This window comes from Coprinopsis cinerea (assembly GCF_000182895.1).
Source record: "Coprinopsis cinerea okayama7#130 chromosome 9 map unlocalized cont3.9, whole genome shotgun sequence".
In the NCBI taxonomy this organism is placed as follows: domain Eukaryota; kingdom Fungi; phylum Basidiomycota; class Agaricomycetes; order Agaricales; family Psathyrellaceae; genus Coprinopsis; species Coprinopsis cinerea.
The window spans coordinates 617,067-636,385 of record NW_003307536.1 but is presented as its reverse complement, the minus strand read 5'-3'; the positions used below and the strand labels follow the sequence as shown (position 1 = coordinate 636,385).

Here is a 19,319-nt window from a genome sequence, read left to right as displayed (position 1 = left end):
CTCCTTCAGAGTATTAATTCTCCCCAGACACTATGAGCGTGGTCGAAATGGACAATCGAGGATCGGCGGTGACTGTAGGTGAGCAAGGCCGTTTCGTTTCGAATAAATGTGGGTGAAGCTCACCGGCTTACCCGTATCAGCATGAACCTCCAAGCTCAACTCGATGGCTGGCCTTGTCTTTGAGCCTAGTAGCTGTACCATTCGCGACAATGCAATCGTGGCCAATAATGTTGCCATTCATTGCGGACCACCCACCGACTCGGTGTCGATGGATGCCCACCGAAGAGATGCCCTCCCCAAACGCTTGACACAGATGTCGGGCGGACTCAAATTCAAGCATGACCAAGAACAAGCACGTAAACTTCGCACTGAAGGGACGGGCACCTGGATCCTCGAGAACGCAACATTTCGAGCTTGGCAGGACAAACCAGGTATGGCGCTTTGGTGTCAAGGAAAGCGTGAGTACGGAGGTTACTTCCAGTTATGACTGGCTGGCTCACGAGTATTTCTATCACCTAGCCGGGGCAGGAAAGACGGTGTTATCGTAGGCTCATCAATTCAAATGGCCGAGGAGTAAGGCTGACTTGAGGCTGCACAGGGCGCTTATCAATACAGAGCTTCAAGGACGATACCCGAACGTACCAGTCCTGTTCGTGTTCATCAAGCACGATAAACGATGCACTATTCGCAACATTGCTAGCAGTCTTTTGCGACAGCTCCTGAGATACAGGGAGTACACCGATTCGGTTCTCGATCTGATTTTGGAGGAATGCACTGATGCCCAAGAGGAGGATCTGGAGGAATATGATCCAACAGACGAGGAACTGGTCAGCACTCTACGCAAAGCACTGGCCCTCGTTCCCCGGGCTTTCATCACTATCGATGCCTTGGACGAATTGGACGAGAACCTGAGGCCCGAGTTGGTCAAACCTCTTCTATCGTTGCGGAAGAATACAATGATTACCTCCAGGCCACTGGACACGGCGGGCACATCGGGTCCCACTCTCCCTGCTCCCCTATTCCTGGATATTCAGGCCAGAAAAGAGGACATTTCTGTGTTCGTCGAGAATCACCCGAAGCTCAGAACGCTCCTCGAGAACCACTCACCTATCATGGAAAAGGTTAAGCAGAGGATACAGAGCGTATCCGAGGGAATGTATGTCCTGGGTATCCTACTCCATTCAAATTCTGGTGCCTTACATATCCTTTTCTAGGTTTCTACTCGCCTTCTGGATGGTTAGAATCCTTGCGGATAGCCCCAGTCCACGAGACGTCCTAAACGAGCTCGATGGTCTCCCCAACGACCTGGAAGAAATGTACAACAGCATTTGGGAACGCATCTGCGCGCAGCGGTCGAGCCGAAGGCAATTGGCAGAAAGGATACTCACCTTCGTAATTCATGCTAACAAGCCTATGACGATCCCCATGCTTCAGCATGCATTGGCAATGAGAGAAGGGTTATTCGACCCCGACAGCATTGTGACTCAGGGAGGAACCATCGTGGAGGTTTGTCATGGGCTCATCATGATGGACGATGTGTCGGAGAAACAGATAGTCAAGCTTGTCCGTAAGTCTTTCTTGTGGGCAAGTCCAGGTACCGTTGTGTTGATGAAAGCCGAATTTTAGACCAAACTGTGCGGGATACGTTCTCGGAGCTATTGCCTATCGCGGAATCGAAAAGGCACCTTCAAATTGCGAATGCCTGCGTTGGGTACCTCCGACATGCCGGGTTTGAATCCCTTACCAGAGGCAGCATGAGGTCGCATCGCTGCAGGTCCCATCGACCATATGACCCATGTTCCAAGCGGATCACATGTTGGAAGCATTTTAGCGAATTTCTGCACCAACCGGGCTATCCATTCCTGTCGTATGCATTTAGCCACTGGGCGCATCACACCCAACAAGCGGGGGATTTGTCGCCTTTCACTGGTAGCTTTCTCTCCCGCCAATCGTGGTATCCACTCCCTCGGACCTATGACATGTCCATTCCGCGGTTGAACACCCACGGTCCTTGCAATTTCGGGGGCCCGGTGCATATCGCAGCTGCATTTGGGTTTATCGAAGCCTTGCATTCCTCAACCCTCTCGGCAGGCCTCAGGTACACGTACCCCTTTGGCGAAAGTCCCCTTCACCTCTCCATATTCCACGGCCACACCCGCTTTGTGGAGGCTTTTCTTTCATTGCAGGGACCTCGGATATAAATTCGACAGATGGTCGAGGTCGGACTCCACTGCACTGCGCGCTAAAAGCCAGACGGGATGACATTCTGCAGCTCTTGTTAACTGTTCCGAACTTGAACTACAACGCTCGAGATGCTAATGGGGACACCCCCTTGCACATTGCATCGTATCAAGGTCGCGCTTCATGGGTTGAACATCTTCTTCGACTCCCCGGCGTTCACGTTAATGCGAAAGATGGGAGCCAGAATATGAAGCGGCGCAGCGGGGATTCCGCTCTCACTCTAGCGGTGAAGATGGATCACTTGGAATGCGTGCAGCTTCTACTATCTCACCCGGAGCTTGATGTAAACGAGCAAGACCGGTCTGGAGTAACTGCCTTGATGGAAGCTGCATCTCTCAGTCGACTTGAGGCTACACGACTCCTCCTCCAACACCCTCGGATCGATGTCAATTCCAAAGACGGATCAGGGAATACCGCCCTCTGGAGGGCCATTCCAAAAGGCCTGTCTTCCAGCTACTATGAAGACCTCATTGAGCTTCTCTTGAACCGACCCGACCTCGAGCGAGAGGGATTGGAGAGACCGTTCATCAAAGCCGCCGCTCTATATCATACGAGAGTAATCGCCCTCTTCATCAAGCGAGGGTTTGACCCCAGGACATCGTTCATGAAGGCCGCTTCCAAAGGCAACTCGGCAGCAATGCGAATAATTCTCGACGGCACTCCTGGCATCGACTATGGTATGCACCAGGACAGCCGCGGGGAGACCGCGTTGTTCAAAACCGCCGCCAGTGGCCACGAACTGGCTACACAGCTCCTACTCAAACGCAAGGTTGTTCCTATTGGCCACAAGAACCATCGGGGTGAAACAGCGCTTATCCAAGCCGCTGCTAGGGGCCAGGATCTTTGCGTCGGCGCAATTCTTGAGCACTGTGACCATCACGACGTCAACAGTACCAACAACGCCGGTCAGACACCCCTAATTGTCGCGGCTCGCTCCGGATGGGATAGGGTAGTGGACCGGTTGCTGAAGGACGAACGTGTTCTAGTGGGCCATAGGACAGACACTGGAGGCACAGCAATTGACTGGGCAATTTCTGGGATAGCAAAATGGCGGCAGCCCGAAGCGGACACCACTCCTCCGGCTTCACCTACCAGCGGTACCCGGCCCCGGCGCTCTTACAACCCATCCCACTCAAAAGTCGTCTCACTTCTCCTAGACCATCCAGATATTGGCTCCAGTCTACAGCCGGTAGAATTTCGAAAGCACCCACTGGTCGCTGCTATCTACAACTGCCAAACCGATATCGTGAAAGCGTTACTCTCCAGCTCGAAATGCGACCCAAACGTCCGGGATCGCAAGGGACAATCTATCCTGATGAAGTCGGCTGCGCAAGGCTTCACGGACTCTCTCGAGCTCTTACTCTCAATGCCGAATATCGATGTCAACGCACAAGACGTGTACGGAGCGACAGCATTGATGAAGGCCGCGTACTGCAACCAGAAGAAATCCGCGCAGATCCTGTTGGCGCATCCGGGTATTGACATCAACTTGCCGCAGTGGAACGGAAAGACAGCGTTGGATATTGCGACTAGGCGAGGCTCCGTCGAGATAGCGGAGGCCTTGAAAAGGCGCGGGGGTAAGAAGGGTGGAGGTGGTAGTTTGCGATAGGGTTAGCGTTCGTCATCGCAGTCGTGGAGCTCAAGGACAATCCTCCCGTGGCAGAATCCACAATCCCCAAGAGAATCGTTACCTGAATGTAGTGTTCGACTTTCATATCGTAACTCTTAACTCTCCCAGAACGACGGGTACTACGAGATAATGCTTACGCGGAGCACTGGGCGCTGGCGGTCGCAAGGCATTCGGATGGCCCTGAACGGTAATACCATTTCCATATAAGGTGGGACCTAAAACCAACGATTACAAGAAGCGAATTACACAATACATACCTATGGACAGACACCCAGCACAACTGGGGAACGACAAACTAAGTATCACAAAGCACTGAACACTAGAATATAAGATTTTCTTTTTTTGTTTAAGAAAGAGCACGAGCCAAGAAACGTTTTAATCGAAACCTAGCCCAGTCAAGGAAGTATGTACTAACGACGTATAGCGTATAGAGAAACCCGTAATAGTAGTAGAAGATGGAATTGATACTAGTAATAGCAAGGTGGAGATGAAGCGGAGAAGAAAGGAAGAGGGGGCATGAAACATGAAACATGAATGGGAAGAGAACCAGCATTCATAACCCTTGAAACGTCGAGAACGGATGACCGAAACACCACCATAATGTGAATCGAATGCAAAAAACATCGTGGGTCCACGGCCAGTCCCAATTTCAAATTAGGGGGGCAAAGGAAGGCGGAAAGAAGAGGGAATAAAACGATAACGTTAATCGAACCGTCCGTGCTTTGATGTACAAACAGATGCAGAGATTGGGGGAAAAAACGCGATGCCTTGATTGGATTGTTCGAGTTGAGTTTGGGTTTGACTTTTTGATGAGGAGAGGGGTGTTTGGTATCATCCGTGGCGTCGATAGCGGCGACGATGACAAGTTACTTTGCCGGTGGCGAATGTATGATTGAACAGTTATACAACGAAGGTCGATAATGCGTGGTTGTTGCATGGCGGCGTGGGTCGAAGAGCGTTGGCGGGCAAGCATACTACTATAGACGTGGCTTTCTGAGAGTCATGGGTCGAAACCCGCGCGTCGGGAATGATGTCGATGGATTGTGGAGCTGGCCTCGATGTGTATGGACGCGGTTTCTTGTCCACATCGCCGAGATCTTCTTGCTCGTGGGGCCAACGTTTGACTGGACTGACGTATAGGCCGCCCAACCAATTTACGAAAAGGGGTATTAAAAGGGGATGTGTGTAGAATGGAACGAGAAATCACAAAAGAAGGTTGGAATGAAAGCGAGAAGAGCGAGCGAAGATGAAATGTCCATGGAAACGAAAGAAAGTGTGATGATCGAGGAGATGCGAGGGTCCAGCGAAGGCAAAGAAGGTGGAAAGATGGACGCGCTACCTGAAGGAGCCCCGGGTATAACGGGGTCCACAATGGTCGAAGCACGTCGATGAACAAGAGAAAGGTATCAAAAAGAAAGTGTCCGGGATGCAAGGCAAATGACAAAGCGAGATGCAGCAAGGGAGAACAGAACAAGAAACAGGTGGCCACGAAACAACATCGAAGACGCAGGTGGGTCATGACGGGTCGTTAATAGATGCATCAGTGCTGGAAGGCCGAATTGTTGAGGTTGCTGAGCCAAGGTCTGAAAGTCGCTTACTGTGGGGGAGGCGGCGGAGGGGGGTTGGACGATGATGCAGCTGGAGGCGTGGCCGGCGATGTGCCATTGGTGGACTGCGGGGCTGGGATACTATGCTCGGAACGAATGGCTGTATATGCAGGAGGAAGTTCTATCGTTTCTGCTTCCTCGTCTTCCTTCGGTAGGTACGGCACGCTGGGCCCAGCGTCGTCGTGTTGGATGATGTTGACCGGTCGCATCGCTCGTGGTGGCTGGCCCTTCCTTCCGGTTCCTATACTCGATGGCGCACCTGCCCCCACTCCATAGCCAAGTGCCACGCTTCCATCTGGTGTCGCACTCCTCGTGTAGAAGCTTGTAGCGGTTCCACTGAGTGGTCTTGTGCTCCCACGATCATCCCCATCGCCGTAAGTGCTTGCGAGAGTTGGATCAGGAACCGTGAACGGCTCTGGTCTGTAGAACTGAGGGAGATCGTTTCTGCTTTCACGCTGGTTGCCACCGTCGCCTTCTTCATCGTCCTCTCCTTCGTTGAGTAGGTCCACGGGCTTCTCGCGCTGCCTTGATCGAACCTTTCGGCGGCGGCGGTAGAAGAAAATGATTAAGACGAGGGAAACCAACACGACCAGTCCACCAACGACTCCACCAACAATGGCACCAACGTTGGATCCGCCACCGTCTACGTTATCCGTGCTAGGCGATTTGATGAGCATCCCGGATGGTCCAAAGGCGATGATGAAAGCCTACCTGTCTCCACTGTTGCCACCAGTTCCCGTAGGATACGTTCCTCCAGCTGGGGTACCCGGGGTTGAGCTGGGACTATTGGCGTCCAAACACGAATCGTCCGGTTCAGGTGGGTTGGCGACCAGGAAAGTGCCGCTTCCACCATTGCCCGTCCGCCGACTGTCTCCTCCCACAATCATCAATGTGGTCCCCACCCGAACGTTCGCCCTCCAATCGAACCCTGTTCCAAAACCAATTTCATCTGTCACTTCTCCTTGAGGTATTTCGAAGGACTGGCCACCAGGGATCACGCCGTAGAATTGAGTTGGCCTGGAGCGAAGAAGCGCAAATGGTTAGTAACGCGTTGGAATCACATCAAGAGATAACAACAAGGGGTAGTAAGGCGGACGGTCGTGTGATCCCCGTGGGCACGGCGAAGAACGCCCTTCAACGAGAATAAGGAAATGAAAGCAATAGGAACTCACCCTTGGACTTGGTCTTTCCTCGGCCAGAATATCCGCGTGACCCCACACTGGGTAATTTGGTTTCGTGGTTCAAAGTCGATGGCGAAGTCCACTTGACTTCCGACATTGGGATCGTAACAGGAGTCGTCGTCTGATTCCCCAACGCGGGCGGGAACGCTGGTGCCACCAGTTCCGAAGCCTGAAGCGTCGCTAACCTGAAATAAGCACAATAAACGTCAGTGATCCTTACCCCAACATGGGAATATAAGTGGAGAGAGAAGTGGGGATTGGTCGCCAAGACGTTCTCCCTGTCATGTGGAGAGCGTCGGTTGACCGTTGTCATCGTGTCCTCCACGACACCGACGGCGTCCAACCTTCATTGCAGGCCATGCAGCTTTTGGAAATGCAATTGTTTTCGAAACGAGAGAGAAACCCACCACAGCGACGAATTGTGAATGTTCGGGGTATTTGAGATTAAAAGTGACGGATCTTGCCCCTTCGTCGAACGGAATCTCCATTATCGACCGCACCTCCTTCGGAGTCGTCGTCGGGCCAAAAGGTATCACCAAAACTCGATAAGGGGGTCTTCCGTCGTCGCCAATAATGTCGATAGTTACATTCCCGCATTGCTTTGGTTGTTCTTTGAAGGCCCAGGTATAAGAATACGAATAAGAGGGGTACTGAAGCAGCTGAAGAACCAGGAGAGCACTGAGGGGCAGCCTCCTGGTCAACGACGACGACGACGAGCTCGACGAGGGTCCCATGCGTTCCAAAGCAATTTTAAGGTTGTTAGGGGTCGTTTTGGCGGTCCTGAAGCCTCCTAGGGGTCCCTCCAAGGTCGTTCAGGGAAACTGTGGTGGTAACGGTATCGGTTCAAGCTAGAATTTGGTCGGTATCGAGCATGTAAACGGACGGAGGCTGGCAGTTGGAGGCAGTTCAGAGGCAAGAGGCGCACACGGAGAATGCAGCCCGTCACAACAGAGCCTCTGATGGTGGAGCCGCGAACGGAACTCAAATCCAGTTATTCATCCCGATAGCGTCATACATCAATCATTTCTGCTGGCCTCGGCTGCCCTTGGCAGGGACTTGCAAACCCTGGAACCGACCATTTTCAGTCAAAAAAGGCATATATACCGGGTGGAATGGTAGCCCACAGGACATGGGAGATGGATGAGTTTTGGGTGGACGAAAACAATAGTTTCTTGAGAGCTTTGGCTTCCTGCATCTCTGTCGGAGGACCTTAAATGCCGGCATCTTCTTAACATGTGCTTCATGACTTAGGGGTATTTCGACCGGCTTCAAGGATGAATCAAACCGTGAGACGGGCTCAAAATGCCGAGAGCCAAAGTACAGTCACTTTCAAAAAGGCGGGAGGAGTCCAGATATGATCTCTACATTTGGAAACAGTGTTACTTTTTAGGGATGCATCGTATCCGTCCCAAAGTTAGCCTCTCGCCGTTCCTACAGCTGAGGAGGATACTTGTTGTTGACAGTTTATCGAGCTGCTAATGTTGATGCGATGTATTCGTATGTTTCTCAAGGTAGATTTCACTCACACGAGGACTTCGGGCCTCTATCATAATGAATGGACATCAAATTTGCGAGAGTCAAAGGTTAGAGATGTTTTTAGGCGCCAAGTCAGCCGCCCAGATCACATAATCCCACTTATAGCATGTCGCATGTCCGAGCCAACCCGTTTTCCCGTGACGCTCCACTATTGTAAGTAGCACGCGTGAGTACCAGCTCTACCATGTCTCTAATGAGCCTTACAATCCTTTGTCAATCCATCGGTATAGCATGGTGTACGACATCGAGCATTCGACACCGAAAGGGTGAGGAGGGGAAGAATTCAGGGACAACAGCCTACTTGAAGCACCGAAAGATAAAGTGGTTGAGGCTGCCTCGACTCGAGGTCAGAATAATTGTCCACACGCACAGAGTCCTGAACGATGGATTCGTTGACTATGGACATCTTGGGGGTTCGCCGAAACAGGAGAAAAGGTTATTTGAAGATATGTAGTTTGGAATATCCTCGTTACCGCTGCCCGTCTGCATCATGCACGACGATGGTGGCGTTGGTGAAAGCGTCGATGCGTGGAGCCCGTTCACCAGCCCGATTCCGGAACCCTGGGCGTTTCCCGCCAAATAAGAAGCTAGTGAATGGCCATGAATTCGAGATCCCAGTGGTTAACCGATAGAAAGACGGTCGGTTAGTACTGAAATAGCACTTAGAAAGTACTGAGTGCAATTTGACTCGGAACTGCGCACGAAAATCAACCCCTTCGACGCCATCCTATGCTTTGCCCTTGGAGTTTTCCGAAAACACTTGCTTTCCTATCGAAAGAGCCTGGAGGGCTATAATAAGGTTGGTGAGGGAAAAGGGCATGTCCATCGAGAGATTATTGGTACATCTTATCACCTGTATTTCGCTGAAGATCGAAGCCGCAGGTAACGACCTTCTCAGCCTGACTCTTTTCAAATCAGATCTACAGAGATAGTGATACTAGTGATAGTGATAAACCGGCATGTGGACCAATTCCTGTGGGTACGCTGTGGGTACGAGACAAGGATTATGGGTGCTGCGGTATAGTGTATGCGACGAACTCGGGGTCCAGTAGTAGGAGGGAATGGGAGCTCGTGATTGTAAGTTATCTATGAAGTTTGTATGCCGCGCCTTTCGTGCAGTTTCGTAGTTTGGGAGCGGTACAGGTGCAACGGCACCGATATTTCGACGAACTCGGCGTCTTGTAAATGGAATTTACTTACTGAGAAGCGATGCAGGTCATTATTCGGAAGTCGGTTTCCACATACCGTTTGTATATGTACCACCCTGGCATCATCAACGTTCGCATAGGCACTTTGACTTCTTTCCTTAGACTCTCTCCGCAATGGATAATGTCCCTCCACGTCACCTTTCTCTCCAACTCGTCAAGCCGGTGCGCCATTCGTTTCGTCCTGCTTCTGTATCCCTTGACACGTAACTTTGAAGTACGTGAATGATAGGGCCCACCATTCTGCATCATCAACACGAACTGTGTCTCAATCACGACGAAGTTGCGAGTGTGGCGATCTTTGTGAGTAGTGGATTCACTCTCAGTGGCGGGGCACTGATCTCGTCAAGTAGCTGTATGACTATCTGCTAACCCTGACCGGGGAAGTAAGACCGGTAGAAAACCGCAGAGAACTCGATAGATCTTTAACACTTCGATTTCAGATTACAATGATATGGCCATCACGAAGAAGTCTTGGAAAGATCTTCTTCCTGGTCGCTCGCTATTCCGTCTTCTTCGACATCGCAATCGCCTTCGCATGTAGGTTTCGCTAGTCTCACAGAAAACGTCGATAATTTATTTGTCAATGACAGGGAACGTCCATGACTCCATTGCATACTATGTTCCAGTGAGTCAAGCAGATGAAGTGATCTCCAAAGACCATTCAAATCGTGCACACAGACATGCATTGTTTTCCGGACCGTCTCCCAACGTGAGCAACACTCTTCGGCAAGACATAATAAGAATTTACACATAGTAAAACGCACCAGTGTTAGCGCTCATCGGAATCATTGCGTCTGAAGGTGAGTAGTACCAGTTCTCATCCTCGTCCTAACCGTCAGCGGCTCCAAAGGCATCATGGCTAGCTGCGTTTGCGCACTCTTAGGCGCCGGGAAAAGATGCAGAATCCTCACATGGTCGTTCTTCGCGGTGCGCGTTGCCAACCCTGTCGTAATTCACACAAGTCGAAGACTGATTCAGATCCATTACTATCAGGTGTGCTGCTGCAGTGCAATGGCCCTTCTGTTCTTGATGTTCCACTCGTACACAGGTAACGGATATGCAACTCCTCCACTAAATAGACACACTGTCAGACACTACAGGATTTCTCCCAGAGCCCTTCGAAGACGACTGCCGTTCCCGCCTTGACCCGCCTAACCAGGCTATCTACGAACTAGCCTGCTACTCTGTCTTACTTTTGGCCGAAGTCGGTAAGACCCCAGCGTAAAATGCGCTGAATTTCGATCTTTAAATTCCGGTATTTCCGATCCAGGGTTTACTTCCGTCGCCATTCTTTCTCGCGGCAACATCGTGGATCGAGGAACCAATTGGTAGTGATCCTCTACCGAGATGGAGGAATCTATTATGTTGCTATGCTAAGTAGGCCCTTTACCGTCCCATTTGTTACGTGCGCTTAACTTTCACTCTGAACCGCAGCCTTTACCATCCTCAACATTATCACAAACCAAGCCTATAAGGCATGCTCTCAGCTTCACCATTGGAGGAAGACATACTTACGGAGTCCGGGAACAGCTCGTAATTGTTTTCTCGTGAGTTTCAAACCGAGTAGTAGTAGTAGTAGTAGTAGTAGACGCTCTATGGAGACTAATTGGTAGCAGCCTGCAAAGATCCATGCACTCAGTGCTAGCAAGTGGACTGTTACTCGACACGAGACGAAGATTCGAGGGAACCTCTGGCAGCACTTGCCCCAGCGGGGACGAAATGTCGACCTTGCAATTTACGACACAGCCATCTGGTCAGGAATCAGCATTGGGGGATGGCGAGGATAGTAGTAGCTGTTGACATCGTCAACGCGGCCATACAGGCAGAAATATATCTGACTTGTCCTTTGAAAGAAAGAATTTTGACAGTTAGACACGAACGCTTGAAAGAAAGGAAAAAGATGGTTAGACAAGTATGTAAACGATGGAGTAATGTCAAAATTAAAACCCCACGAGCACCAGAACATTAGGCTAGAACCATCGACCACGACTACCTGACCCCCTACGTTGGAAAGGCTGGGTGTTAAGATCTGCGACGTCAGCCCCATTGGCGACGAGTAAGTCGACCACGGCTCTATGGCTTTGGAAGTAAGCTTGCGAAAGGGCTGTTGCCCTATATCGATTTTGGTGGTTGACCTTGATACCTCTTTGTGAGAGAAGGAGCCGAACGATGTCCAAGTGACCTCTGTATGCAGCCTTGATAAGTGCTGTGTCCTCCCTGTTATCCACTGCGTTCATGTCTTGCCCAGGTGCATTGAGAAGAGCTCTTGTCGCATCAATATGACCCCAGCTGGCGGCCTTCATCAGAGCCGTCTCCCCGTTCCTGTTGCGCTTGTGAATGTCGAGCCGTTCGTCTTGGAGGAGAGCGAGGATGCAGTTTTCATGGCCCCTCTGGGAGGCATGCATCAAGGGAGTTTCACCCTTGTCGTCGCTCGCGTTTGCGTCGAGATGAGGCTGTCGTACCAGGAGCTCCACGATCGAAGAGTGGCCGCGAGAGGAAGCCTTCAACAAGGCTGATTCGCCCTTGGAATCATGGACATTGGGGTCTACGCCAAGGCCAGCTTTTAAAAGTGCAGAAACACAGCCGTCTCTGCCCCAGGATGAGGCTTTCATGAGCCCCGTCTCGCCGTTCTCATCCTGGAGGTTGGGCTGGATCTTTGGGTGCGAAAGCAAGGCGACGACGTTATCGACGTGTCCCCTAAAGCAGGCCTTGCTCAGGGCGGTGTCATTTCGGTTGTTCCTGGCGTTGACCTCCAATTCCACCCTCGACAGTAGCTCTTCAACAACCCCGAGATTACCCCACGATGCTGCCATCATCAGTGCCGACTCCCCCTTCATGTCTTGCGCGTTCACGTCGCATCTGGGATCGGAAATCAACAGCCTGGCTATTTCCACGCTGTTCTCCTTGGCCGCTCTCATTAGAGGAGTCCTTCCATACTTGTCACGGATGTTGGGATCGGTCGAGGGGTGGGCCAACAGCCGGGTCAAGACACCCTCGTACGACGGGCAAGCCGTGTTTTGTAAGGTCCATTCCGCACTCTCCTGCCCCAGCTGCCTTTGCGAGGGCAGATTCACCAAGGTCATCAACCTCGTTGACGTCGAATTCACCACAAGATAAGATCATCCTCGCGATCTTGCTTTGGCCCCGTTGCAATGCCCTCATCAGAGCTGTAGCTCTGAATGGTCCTTTCGCCTGCCAATCGATATCACCTCGCTGTAGAAGCTGTTCGACGAGGGTTTCGTAGACCGCCGGCGATGAAGATGGTGGGATAGGTTCCGTGGGTCCGACGTATCCTTGCTCAGAGCCACCGAGGTCAATCGCGGGCGGTTCATCTCCATCGTTGAGCGCATGGATACAGCACCACAGCGGAAATTCATCCCACGAGCTCTTGATGTTGACATCGGTGCTTGGGTGAAGGATCAATGCAGATGCGATTTCTTGACGTCCGTAAGTGCAGGCGATGATGAGGGCTGTCCGTCCTCTGTCGTCCTGTTCATTAACGTCGATTCGAGGATGGCTAAGCAGCAGCTCTGCACATCTCCGCTGGTCCCAAAGCACGGCTTTCATCAAGGCTGATTGGGATACTCTTCCCTTTGCATGCAGCGGGACCTCCGGCTCTCCTGATTTGTTCTCGAGTGTGTGGTGGCCAAAGGACAAAAGATTCGGACTCTCGGCAGCATTGACGTGAATCCCTGGAACTTGGAGGAGGCGCGAAACACAAGCATCATGGCCCCAGGATGAGGCCTTCTTCAGGGCTGTATCGGCGTAAATGTCCTGGATATTGACGTCAATTTCCGGCGAGGAAAGAAGCTCTTCTACGAAGGGAAGCTCTCCCCACAGCGATGCTTTCATCAGGGCCGTCCTTCCTTTGTCATCGACAGCGTTGACATTGCTGAAGGGAAGAACGGCACGTGTAGTCGCCAGTCGCTCTTCGATAGTCGATGACGCAGTGGACTCGTCCTCCGCGAGGAGACCGGATTCGTGGGGATTGTTTCCTCCCTTCTGGTATTTGCTGTCGGGCATAGAAGCGGCTTTCATGAGTGCCGTCTCTCCTCGGTCATTCGCAGCTTTGGCGTCTATTCCTTCCACCGTCAACAACAATTCGACACAATGTACCATCCCCCTCACAGCGGCTTTGATGAGTGCAGTCTCTCCAATGGCGTCTCGCGCGTTCGCATCGACATCCTCCCTTCCCAGTAAAACCCCGAGGCAAGTACTGTTGCCCCACGACGCGGCCTTCATCAAAGCAGTCTTTCCCCGACAGTCGCCAGCGTTGACCAAAACTCGAGGATCAGCGACCAGAGCCGCAACGATCTGTGCGTTGCCCCACTGCGCAGCCTTCATAAGAGCTGTACGACCCCAGCGATCGCCTGCGTTGACGTCAAGGTCGGGGAATTCGAGCAGCATCTTCACGATTGCAACATACGGACTGTCATTGTCATCTTCACTATCATCTGCACGCTTGGTGACTTCCTCGTGGCGACTGTGTCTACGCAAAGGATTGCTACGCCCATGGTACGCTGCATCCATCAAAGCTGTAAGGCCCCATTTGCTGGCAGCATTGATGTCCAACAGCTCGCGTTGACCATCTTGGCTAGGCTCCCCACTATCGGGCACTGGCTCCTGTACGATAGGTTTGGCGTAGGTCAAGAGGGTCTCAACCAGGCCTGTGTGGCCAAAGCGAGCTGCAAGCATGAGTGCCGTTTCGCCTCGGTCTGACTGGAGGTTGAGAAGGGTATTGGGATTTTCGAGGAGCAGCTTCATCCCCTCGTAGCGACCCCATGCAGCGGTCTTCATCAACGGGGTTCGGCCGTAGCTATCCTGAATGTTGGGATCGAGATCGGGGTGTGAAAGGAGCGCCTTCATGCATTCAACTTGGCCCCATGCCGAGGCGTGCCACAGTGGAGTTCGACCTCGATTGTCCTTAGAGTTGACCTCGACGTTGGGATGGCCCAAGATCAAGCGGACCGCACCATCGTGACCCTGTAAGGAAGCCTTGGCTAAAGGTGTTTGGCCTTGACAATCGACTGCATCGACGGGTATGGTCTCTGACTCGAGGAGGGTTTGTACGAAGCTGGTATGTCCATTGAAAGCGGCAAGGTGAAGGGCGGTTTGTTGTCGATTTGAGGTCGTATCGCCGGGTATTGGGATCCGTGGTAAGGCACTCGACATCCCGATTTGAGCAGCAACGTGCAGCGAAGTCCCGAGATCACAGGGTTGGCAAACCTGCGCATCAAGGTCCAAAGGATACGTAGAAGGTTGGTGGAGGAGGAACTCGAGTACAATTGGGGGTAGCTCGTCTTCCGCGAGCATTCGGGCATGGCGTCCCCAGTGTTTGTAGGCGTAGGAAAGGAAGGGATAATCTGCGTGGTCCAGGAACTCCAACACATTCTTCCAACATCGGATAGTCCTATCGCTGGCGTCGAATGGTACGTGTGGGTGGTCATCGCCGTGGTAGTCTGCAAAAATGAGAGAGCGCAATCCGGTATGATTAAGATAGCCAATGCAGCTCGTAGCGATGAGGACGTGCGGCTGGACTCCAGATTCCAACACCCATTTCTGGAAAACATCCCGGGCGGTATGGTCTAAAGACAACGTCAGCTTGATAATCGAAGATCATAACGGGAAAGCGTACGGATAAGCTGCACCACCTCAGTCCCATGGTCAACCGTGACAATGCCACAACACACAGTCACTATCAATCCTGGATCAACAAGGTGCTGAGAATCGAACCGTCCCGATTCAGGATCCACGGCCAGCGCGTGTTGCAGCATCGTCATGGTGAGTGGCTGGTCGGTGTAAACCAGCCAGGCGATCACCCGGCGTGCCAGCAGAGCCTTTTCTTTGTCTTGTATCCCCATACGCCTCCAAGCATCTCGGTACATATCTTCAACCCCAGACGGAAGGGACGCCAGTTTCTTCCTGAGATCTTCCATGTCAACGCTGCCGGCCAATGTCTCGACTTGAAGAACGGTTAGAAGAAACCTGGATGAAGGAGCGGTCAGCGCACATAGTCGACCAGAGTGAAGGGATGCACTTCTCACATTCCGGCCCCTGTGGCTTGAAGAGCTGAGACTACATTCTTCAAGTCCTCCGTGTCTGCGAGTAGGTCCTTCAGCCGCGAAGTATGCTGCACTTTTCTCTTGACAAAAGTATCGATGTCTTCGTCGTGGGCTCGAACGTCCATTGTCACAGCATGAGGGAAAATCGCCTGGACGAGATCCAGGGGTCTTGATGTAAAGAGGAGGCTTCGATGCAGCGAACGGAGTACACGCAAGAGCTTCGCCTTGTCCTCCTCGATTAGCAACTCGTCCAGCGCATCGATTGTGATGAAAGCCTTGGGGAACGGCGCCAACGCTCTTGTCAACCATTCGAGGAGCTCTTGTTCCGAAGCTTTGGTTTCTTCTGTTTCGTGGCGATCGAATCCTTCCTTGACAATTGGCAACACATGTTCGGCGTGTGACTCGAGTAGTTGTCGAAGCAGGCTAGCGATGATATCCCGCACGGTGTATTGGTGTGCTTGCTGCAAGAAAACGAATAAAACTGGGAGAGAGGGGAATCTTTTTTGAAGATCGAGGTTGATCATCGACCTGAAATCAAGAGAAATGAGGCCTGGTCATCCAAAGAAAATCCACGGAATGTAACGCACGCCAGCGTGGTCTTTCCGGCACCGGCTAGCAGGGACGAGCTCGTTTAGGGATGAGATTATCAATAAATTAGACGGACGAACCGATCCCTCGACACCAGAGGACACCGTCGTCTTCAGAAGCCCAACGCTCGTATTGGTCATGTTGAAGTAGCCATCTTCCCGTGCCTTCAACACTCCTCGAGTAGGCTTCATCTTGCTGGGACTTAAAGTTGATGGGGGTGAGCCAGTGGCCGATCTTGTAAATCTCTAGCGAATCCATTAGCATTGGCGATGGATCTCAAGGGAAACATACCGGCTTCGGCATTCTGCACGGTCTCGGTAGCCGCATACCCGCCTTTGATAGCGGGCTCATATGCATCCTGGAACAACGAGACCCCTCCGTGGGTGGTCTCTGTCGCGCCACGACGAGCATCTAGGTCGGCAGCGAAATCCTGTGGGTGAGATAAAATCAATCCACTATGGCGCTGATGAACAGAGGTGAAGCGTACTTGAGTGGGACCTGAATCCATGGATTCAGAAGTAAACCTAATGCCAGTCCAGTCAGTCGTGTAGACGGGGATGAAGAGAAGTATCAAGAGCAATCAGTGGGGAGGTGTTAAGATGGGATACGATAACAAGGCGCTGGATGCCTCGAGGCATCTATGGCCTTCACTGCCACGACGCACACAAAGCTTAAAGCCCAATTCGTCAATAGAGTCGGTTGTCCACAGCCTTTGGACTGTTTGACAGGCCCCGGCCTGAACTTCTGTAGGTTGAGGCGGGCGTCGCTTCGGCCACTCTCGTTTCGTCACGAGGCAACACAAACCAATACGACCGTAGAGGTCACCGACACAACCAATCTGGTTCATGAGGTGGGCACCCCATTAGCACAGTTCACCCCAGCCGCGCTCCACGGAGATTCTAACGAGCACTCTAGCCGGGCCATCGAATGTGACCTGGCCGCACTAGTGGCTTCCTACTTTCGGGTATTCATCGCTGAAAGACAAATCAGATTTACTTTCAGAACTATTCAAACTGCAAAAAAAAGTAAAATACATACCTCAACTTTGACTCGCATAGACGCACTTCGCGCTGGATTGGCGCTGAATGGAAGAGAAGATATTCAGGTGTCAATTCAAACGATTTTAGGCGACCCTCAAGGCCTCAAAGGGCCTCAATCGCCTCAGTCGGAAGTCCTGAAATTGTCGCCTTTGCCGAACATTCAATCATTTTCCAACGTCGCTGCGGTCGCCGAGACTGAGAGAAAGGTTATGTGGATTTACGACGCGTATCCTCGTGGTCGCTGTCCATAGGCGTTGTGCACGACGATGGCGAATGGCGACGTCGATGAAAATGCAAAACAGTGACCTCACGGGTTCATTCGCGGCCCGCCCGCGAGAGCCCGGCGGCTTTCCCGCGCATGGGCCATTTCCACATTTGGACTACTCCGCCAGATAAGCGCCCATCAAGGACTGCCGATGGAGAGCTGGAGACAGCCATTTGTCGCATTCTACCGGCCCGCGCATACGAATTAAATAGTGCTCATGGTCTCGTGTAGCTAGCAGTGACATAGGAATGACTGGAATGGGTTCTAACTACATCCAGATGATGGTTCTCCGGCGAAAAACAAACAGATAGGGTGGAATGAAGACCGTAAACATAAACATAAACGAGCATTCCAAACATGGCGAGACTCCCACCTCACTACATTCACACAGCCCTCAGTTTGAACTTGTCACAACGCAAGACCCACGGTGCGCAGCATGTGACAATGCCGTAATGCTCCCCGAGACTGTTATGACTCGCCCGCCCCCAGCCTACCTTGTCTACTTACTACATGCATTACCTACTCTACCATGGCCTTCCATGGAGCACATCATTTATCGGTGAACGGCGGAAACTTCATCGACTATACCAACGCTACAATCAACTACACCACCACCATCTACAATTTCCACTGTCACCGCTGTGATTCCACACTACCAGCCGTCAGGGACAGTCCCTCTGTCCCATTTCCACCCCCTCAACACCACAGAAGTTTCACCCTCCACCAGCAACAAGAAACGAATCCCTTCGCGATCTTACACTCCGCTCTTGCAGCGATACAATGTCTGCTAAAGGGACTGCCCGAAGAAATCCACAAGCAGCTGTACGACGACCTGGCAGATTTCGAAGAGATCCTAGAAGAAGCTCGCCGAATCTTTGTGGGGAACGGCGTAACCATGGACCGCAAGGGGCTTTTCGAGCTCGGAGCACAGCTCTCCCGTTCAGCAGATGCGCTGCTGCACATCCTGCGGTCAGTCGCCCAAAGCGGGAACTCATCAACAAACAATCCAGGCGAGGCATACGACATCGCCGCCATCCGACAGCTGATTTCTGCTGAAAGAGAAGCAATCAGCGAATGCCTCTGCCACTTGAATTTGTCGGGGTCCGAAGAAACCCCTCCTAGCTCGGAGGCACACGCAAATACGGCAACATCGCCCACATTCGTGTCGCCTCCGACGAACATTGAGAACATTACGGCCGTGAAGGCCGCTCGTACAACCAACATGGTTGACGCAGCTTCCTCATCGGCAGAGATGCCCCCAAGTCCACGGGGCGAGCAGCGATGGGGGAGCCTGCACGACATCGCGCCACCTGGTGGATTCTTGCTGGAGGTCCCACCTTGCCAACCAACCAAGCGGCGCTTGGAGATCCAAGCAGGGGATGAGGACCCGGAGGAACTGGGGAGAACCATCCGCCGCCGACTCTGTTCAAGAACAGTTCGAGGACAGGGATGGGTTCCCAGCGCCAGGTTTAATCTGGACTTCCACCACACAAGAAAAGCCTGGGCGCATGGCGCATGGCGACCCGGCTAACAGCCCCACTGTGGGATGCCACCGATGCAAATAAACAGCGTCGACCGTCTGCAACGTCGTCCAGTCCAAGTTAATCGATGAGACCGTAGAACTACAAGACATACCCATTTTGTTTACATCCTTGACCACCCATTCTACTACCTCCCCACCCTCGTTCAATTTGGTCCTTTTCCCATACCACTGTAATCCACTAGTCGGACTTGCAGGCCTTCTTAAACGCTGTGTACCAGTGGAGAGTATCACAATGCATGCTCATATTTTCGCTTGCAATTACGTTCATGTGTCCGTTCGAGGTATGTCGGCACTCGTGCGCCTTACGAGGAACAAAGAAAAGGCCCTGGTGGATTGTGATGAGAGCAGAGGCAAGGTTGGGCTCGCAGCGCTGCCTTGGCTGTTGAAATCTTGTTTTGATGGCATCACGGAATCTAAT

At 52.1% G+C, this 19,319-nt stretch overlaps 6 protein-coding genes across 6 annotated transcripts; 3 read left to right on the top strand and 3 right to left on the bottom strand.

Annotated features, from left to right (window-relative positions):
• Positions 1-313: 313 nt before the first annotated feature.
• Positions 314-3,850, top strand: CC1G_10706 (ankyrin repeat domain-containing protein 28; the record flags this gene model as incomplete). The annotated part of the gene is made up of 4 exons (XM_001832072.2): positions 314-458; positions 616-1,156; positions 1,215-1,567; positions 2,250-3,850. 4 exons carry the CDS (start codon positions 314-316, stop codon positions 3,848-3,850), a joined length of 2,640 nt encoding a protein of 879 aa, XP_001832124.2.
• A 758-nt stretch (positions 3,851-4,608) lies between these two features.
• Positions 4,609-7,172, bottom strand: CC1G_10705 (hypothetical protein). Its single transcript, XM_001832071.2, has 4 exons — positions 7,067-7,172; positions 6,651-6,844; positions 6,190-6,495; positions 4,609-6,135 (listed from the first exon to the last, which is right to left on the bottom strand). Exons 1-4 carry the CDS (start codon positions 7,145-7,147, stop codon positions 5,466-5,468), a joined length of 1,251 nt encoding a protein of 416 aa, XP_001832123.1. The 5' UTR covers positions 7,148-7,172; the 3' UTR covers positions 4,609-5,465.
• Positions 7,173-9,625: 2,453 nt separating this feature from the next.
• Positions 9,626-10,286, top strand: CC1G_15140 (hypothetical protein; the record flags this gene model as incomplete). The annotated part of the gene is made up of 7 exons (XM_002910455.1): positions 9,626-9,703; positions 9,754-9,786; positions 9,844-9,940; positions 9,994-10,028; positions 10,082-10,112; positions 10,171-10,203; positions 10,243-10,286. 7 exons carry the CDS (start codon positions 9,626-9,628, stop codon positions 10,284-10,286), a joined length of 351 nt encoding a protein of 116 aa, XP_002910501.1.
• Positions 10,287-11,373: 1,087 nt separating this feature from the next.
• On the bottom strand, positions 11,374-12,321 carry CC1G_10704 (ankyrin repeat domain-containing protein 29; the record flags this gene model as incomplete). Its single annotated transcript, XM_001832070.1, has 1 exon — positions 11,374-12,321. One exon carries the CDS (start codon positions 12,319-12,321, stop codon positions 11,374-11,376), a length of 948 nt encoding a protein of 315 aa, XP_001832122.1.
• Positions 12,322-12,343: 22 nt separating this feature from the next.
• On the bottom strand, positions 12,344-16,561 carry CC1G_10703 (ankyrin repeat domain-containing protein 50; the record flags this gene model as incomplete). Its single annotated transcript, XM_001832069.2, has 8 exons — positions 12,344-14,988; positions 15,039-15,045; positions 15,094-15,388; positions 15,448-15,993; positions 16,053-16,077; positions 16,134-16,298; positions 16,345-16,483; positions 16,541-16,561. The coding sequence occupies 8 exons, from the start codon at positions 16,559-16,561 to the stop codon at positions 12,344-12,346; spliced, it is 3,843 nt and encodes a 1,280-aa protein (XP_001832121.2).
• Positions 16,562-17,887: 1,326 nt separating this feature from the next.
• Positions 17,888-18,889, top strand: CC1G_10702 (hypothetical protein; the record flags this gene model as incomplete). The annotated part of the gene is made up of 1 exon (XM_001832068.2): positions 17,888-18,889. One exon carries the CDS (start codon positions 17,888-17,890, stop codon positions 18,887-18,889), a length of 1,002 nt encoding a protein of 333 aa, XP_001832120.2.
• Positions 18,890-19,319: the final 430 nt, after the last annotated feature.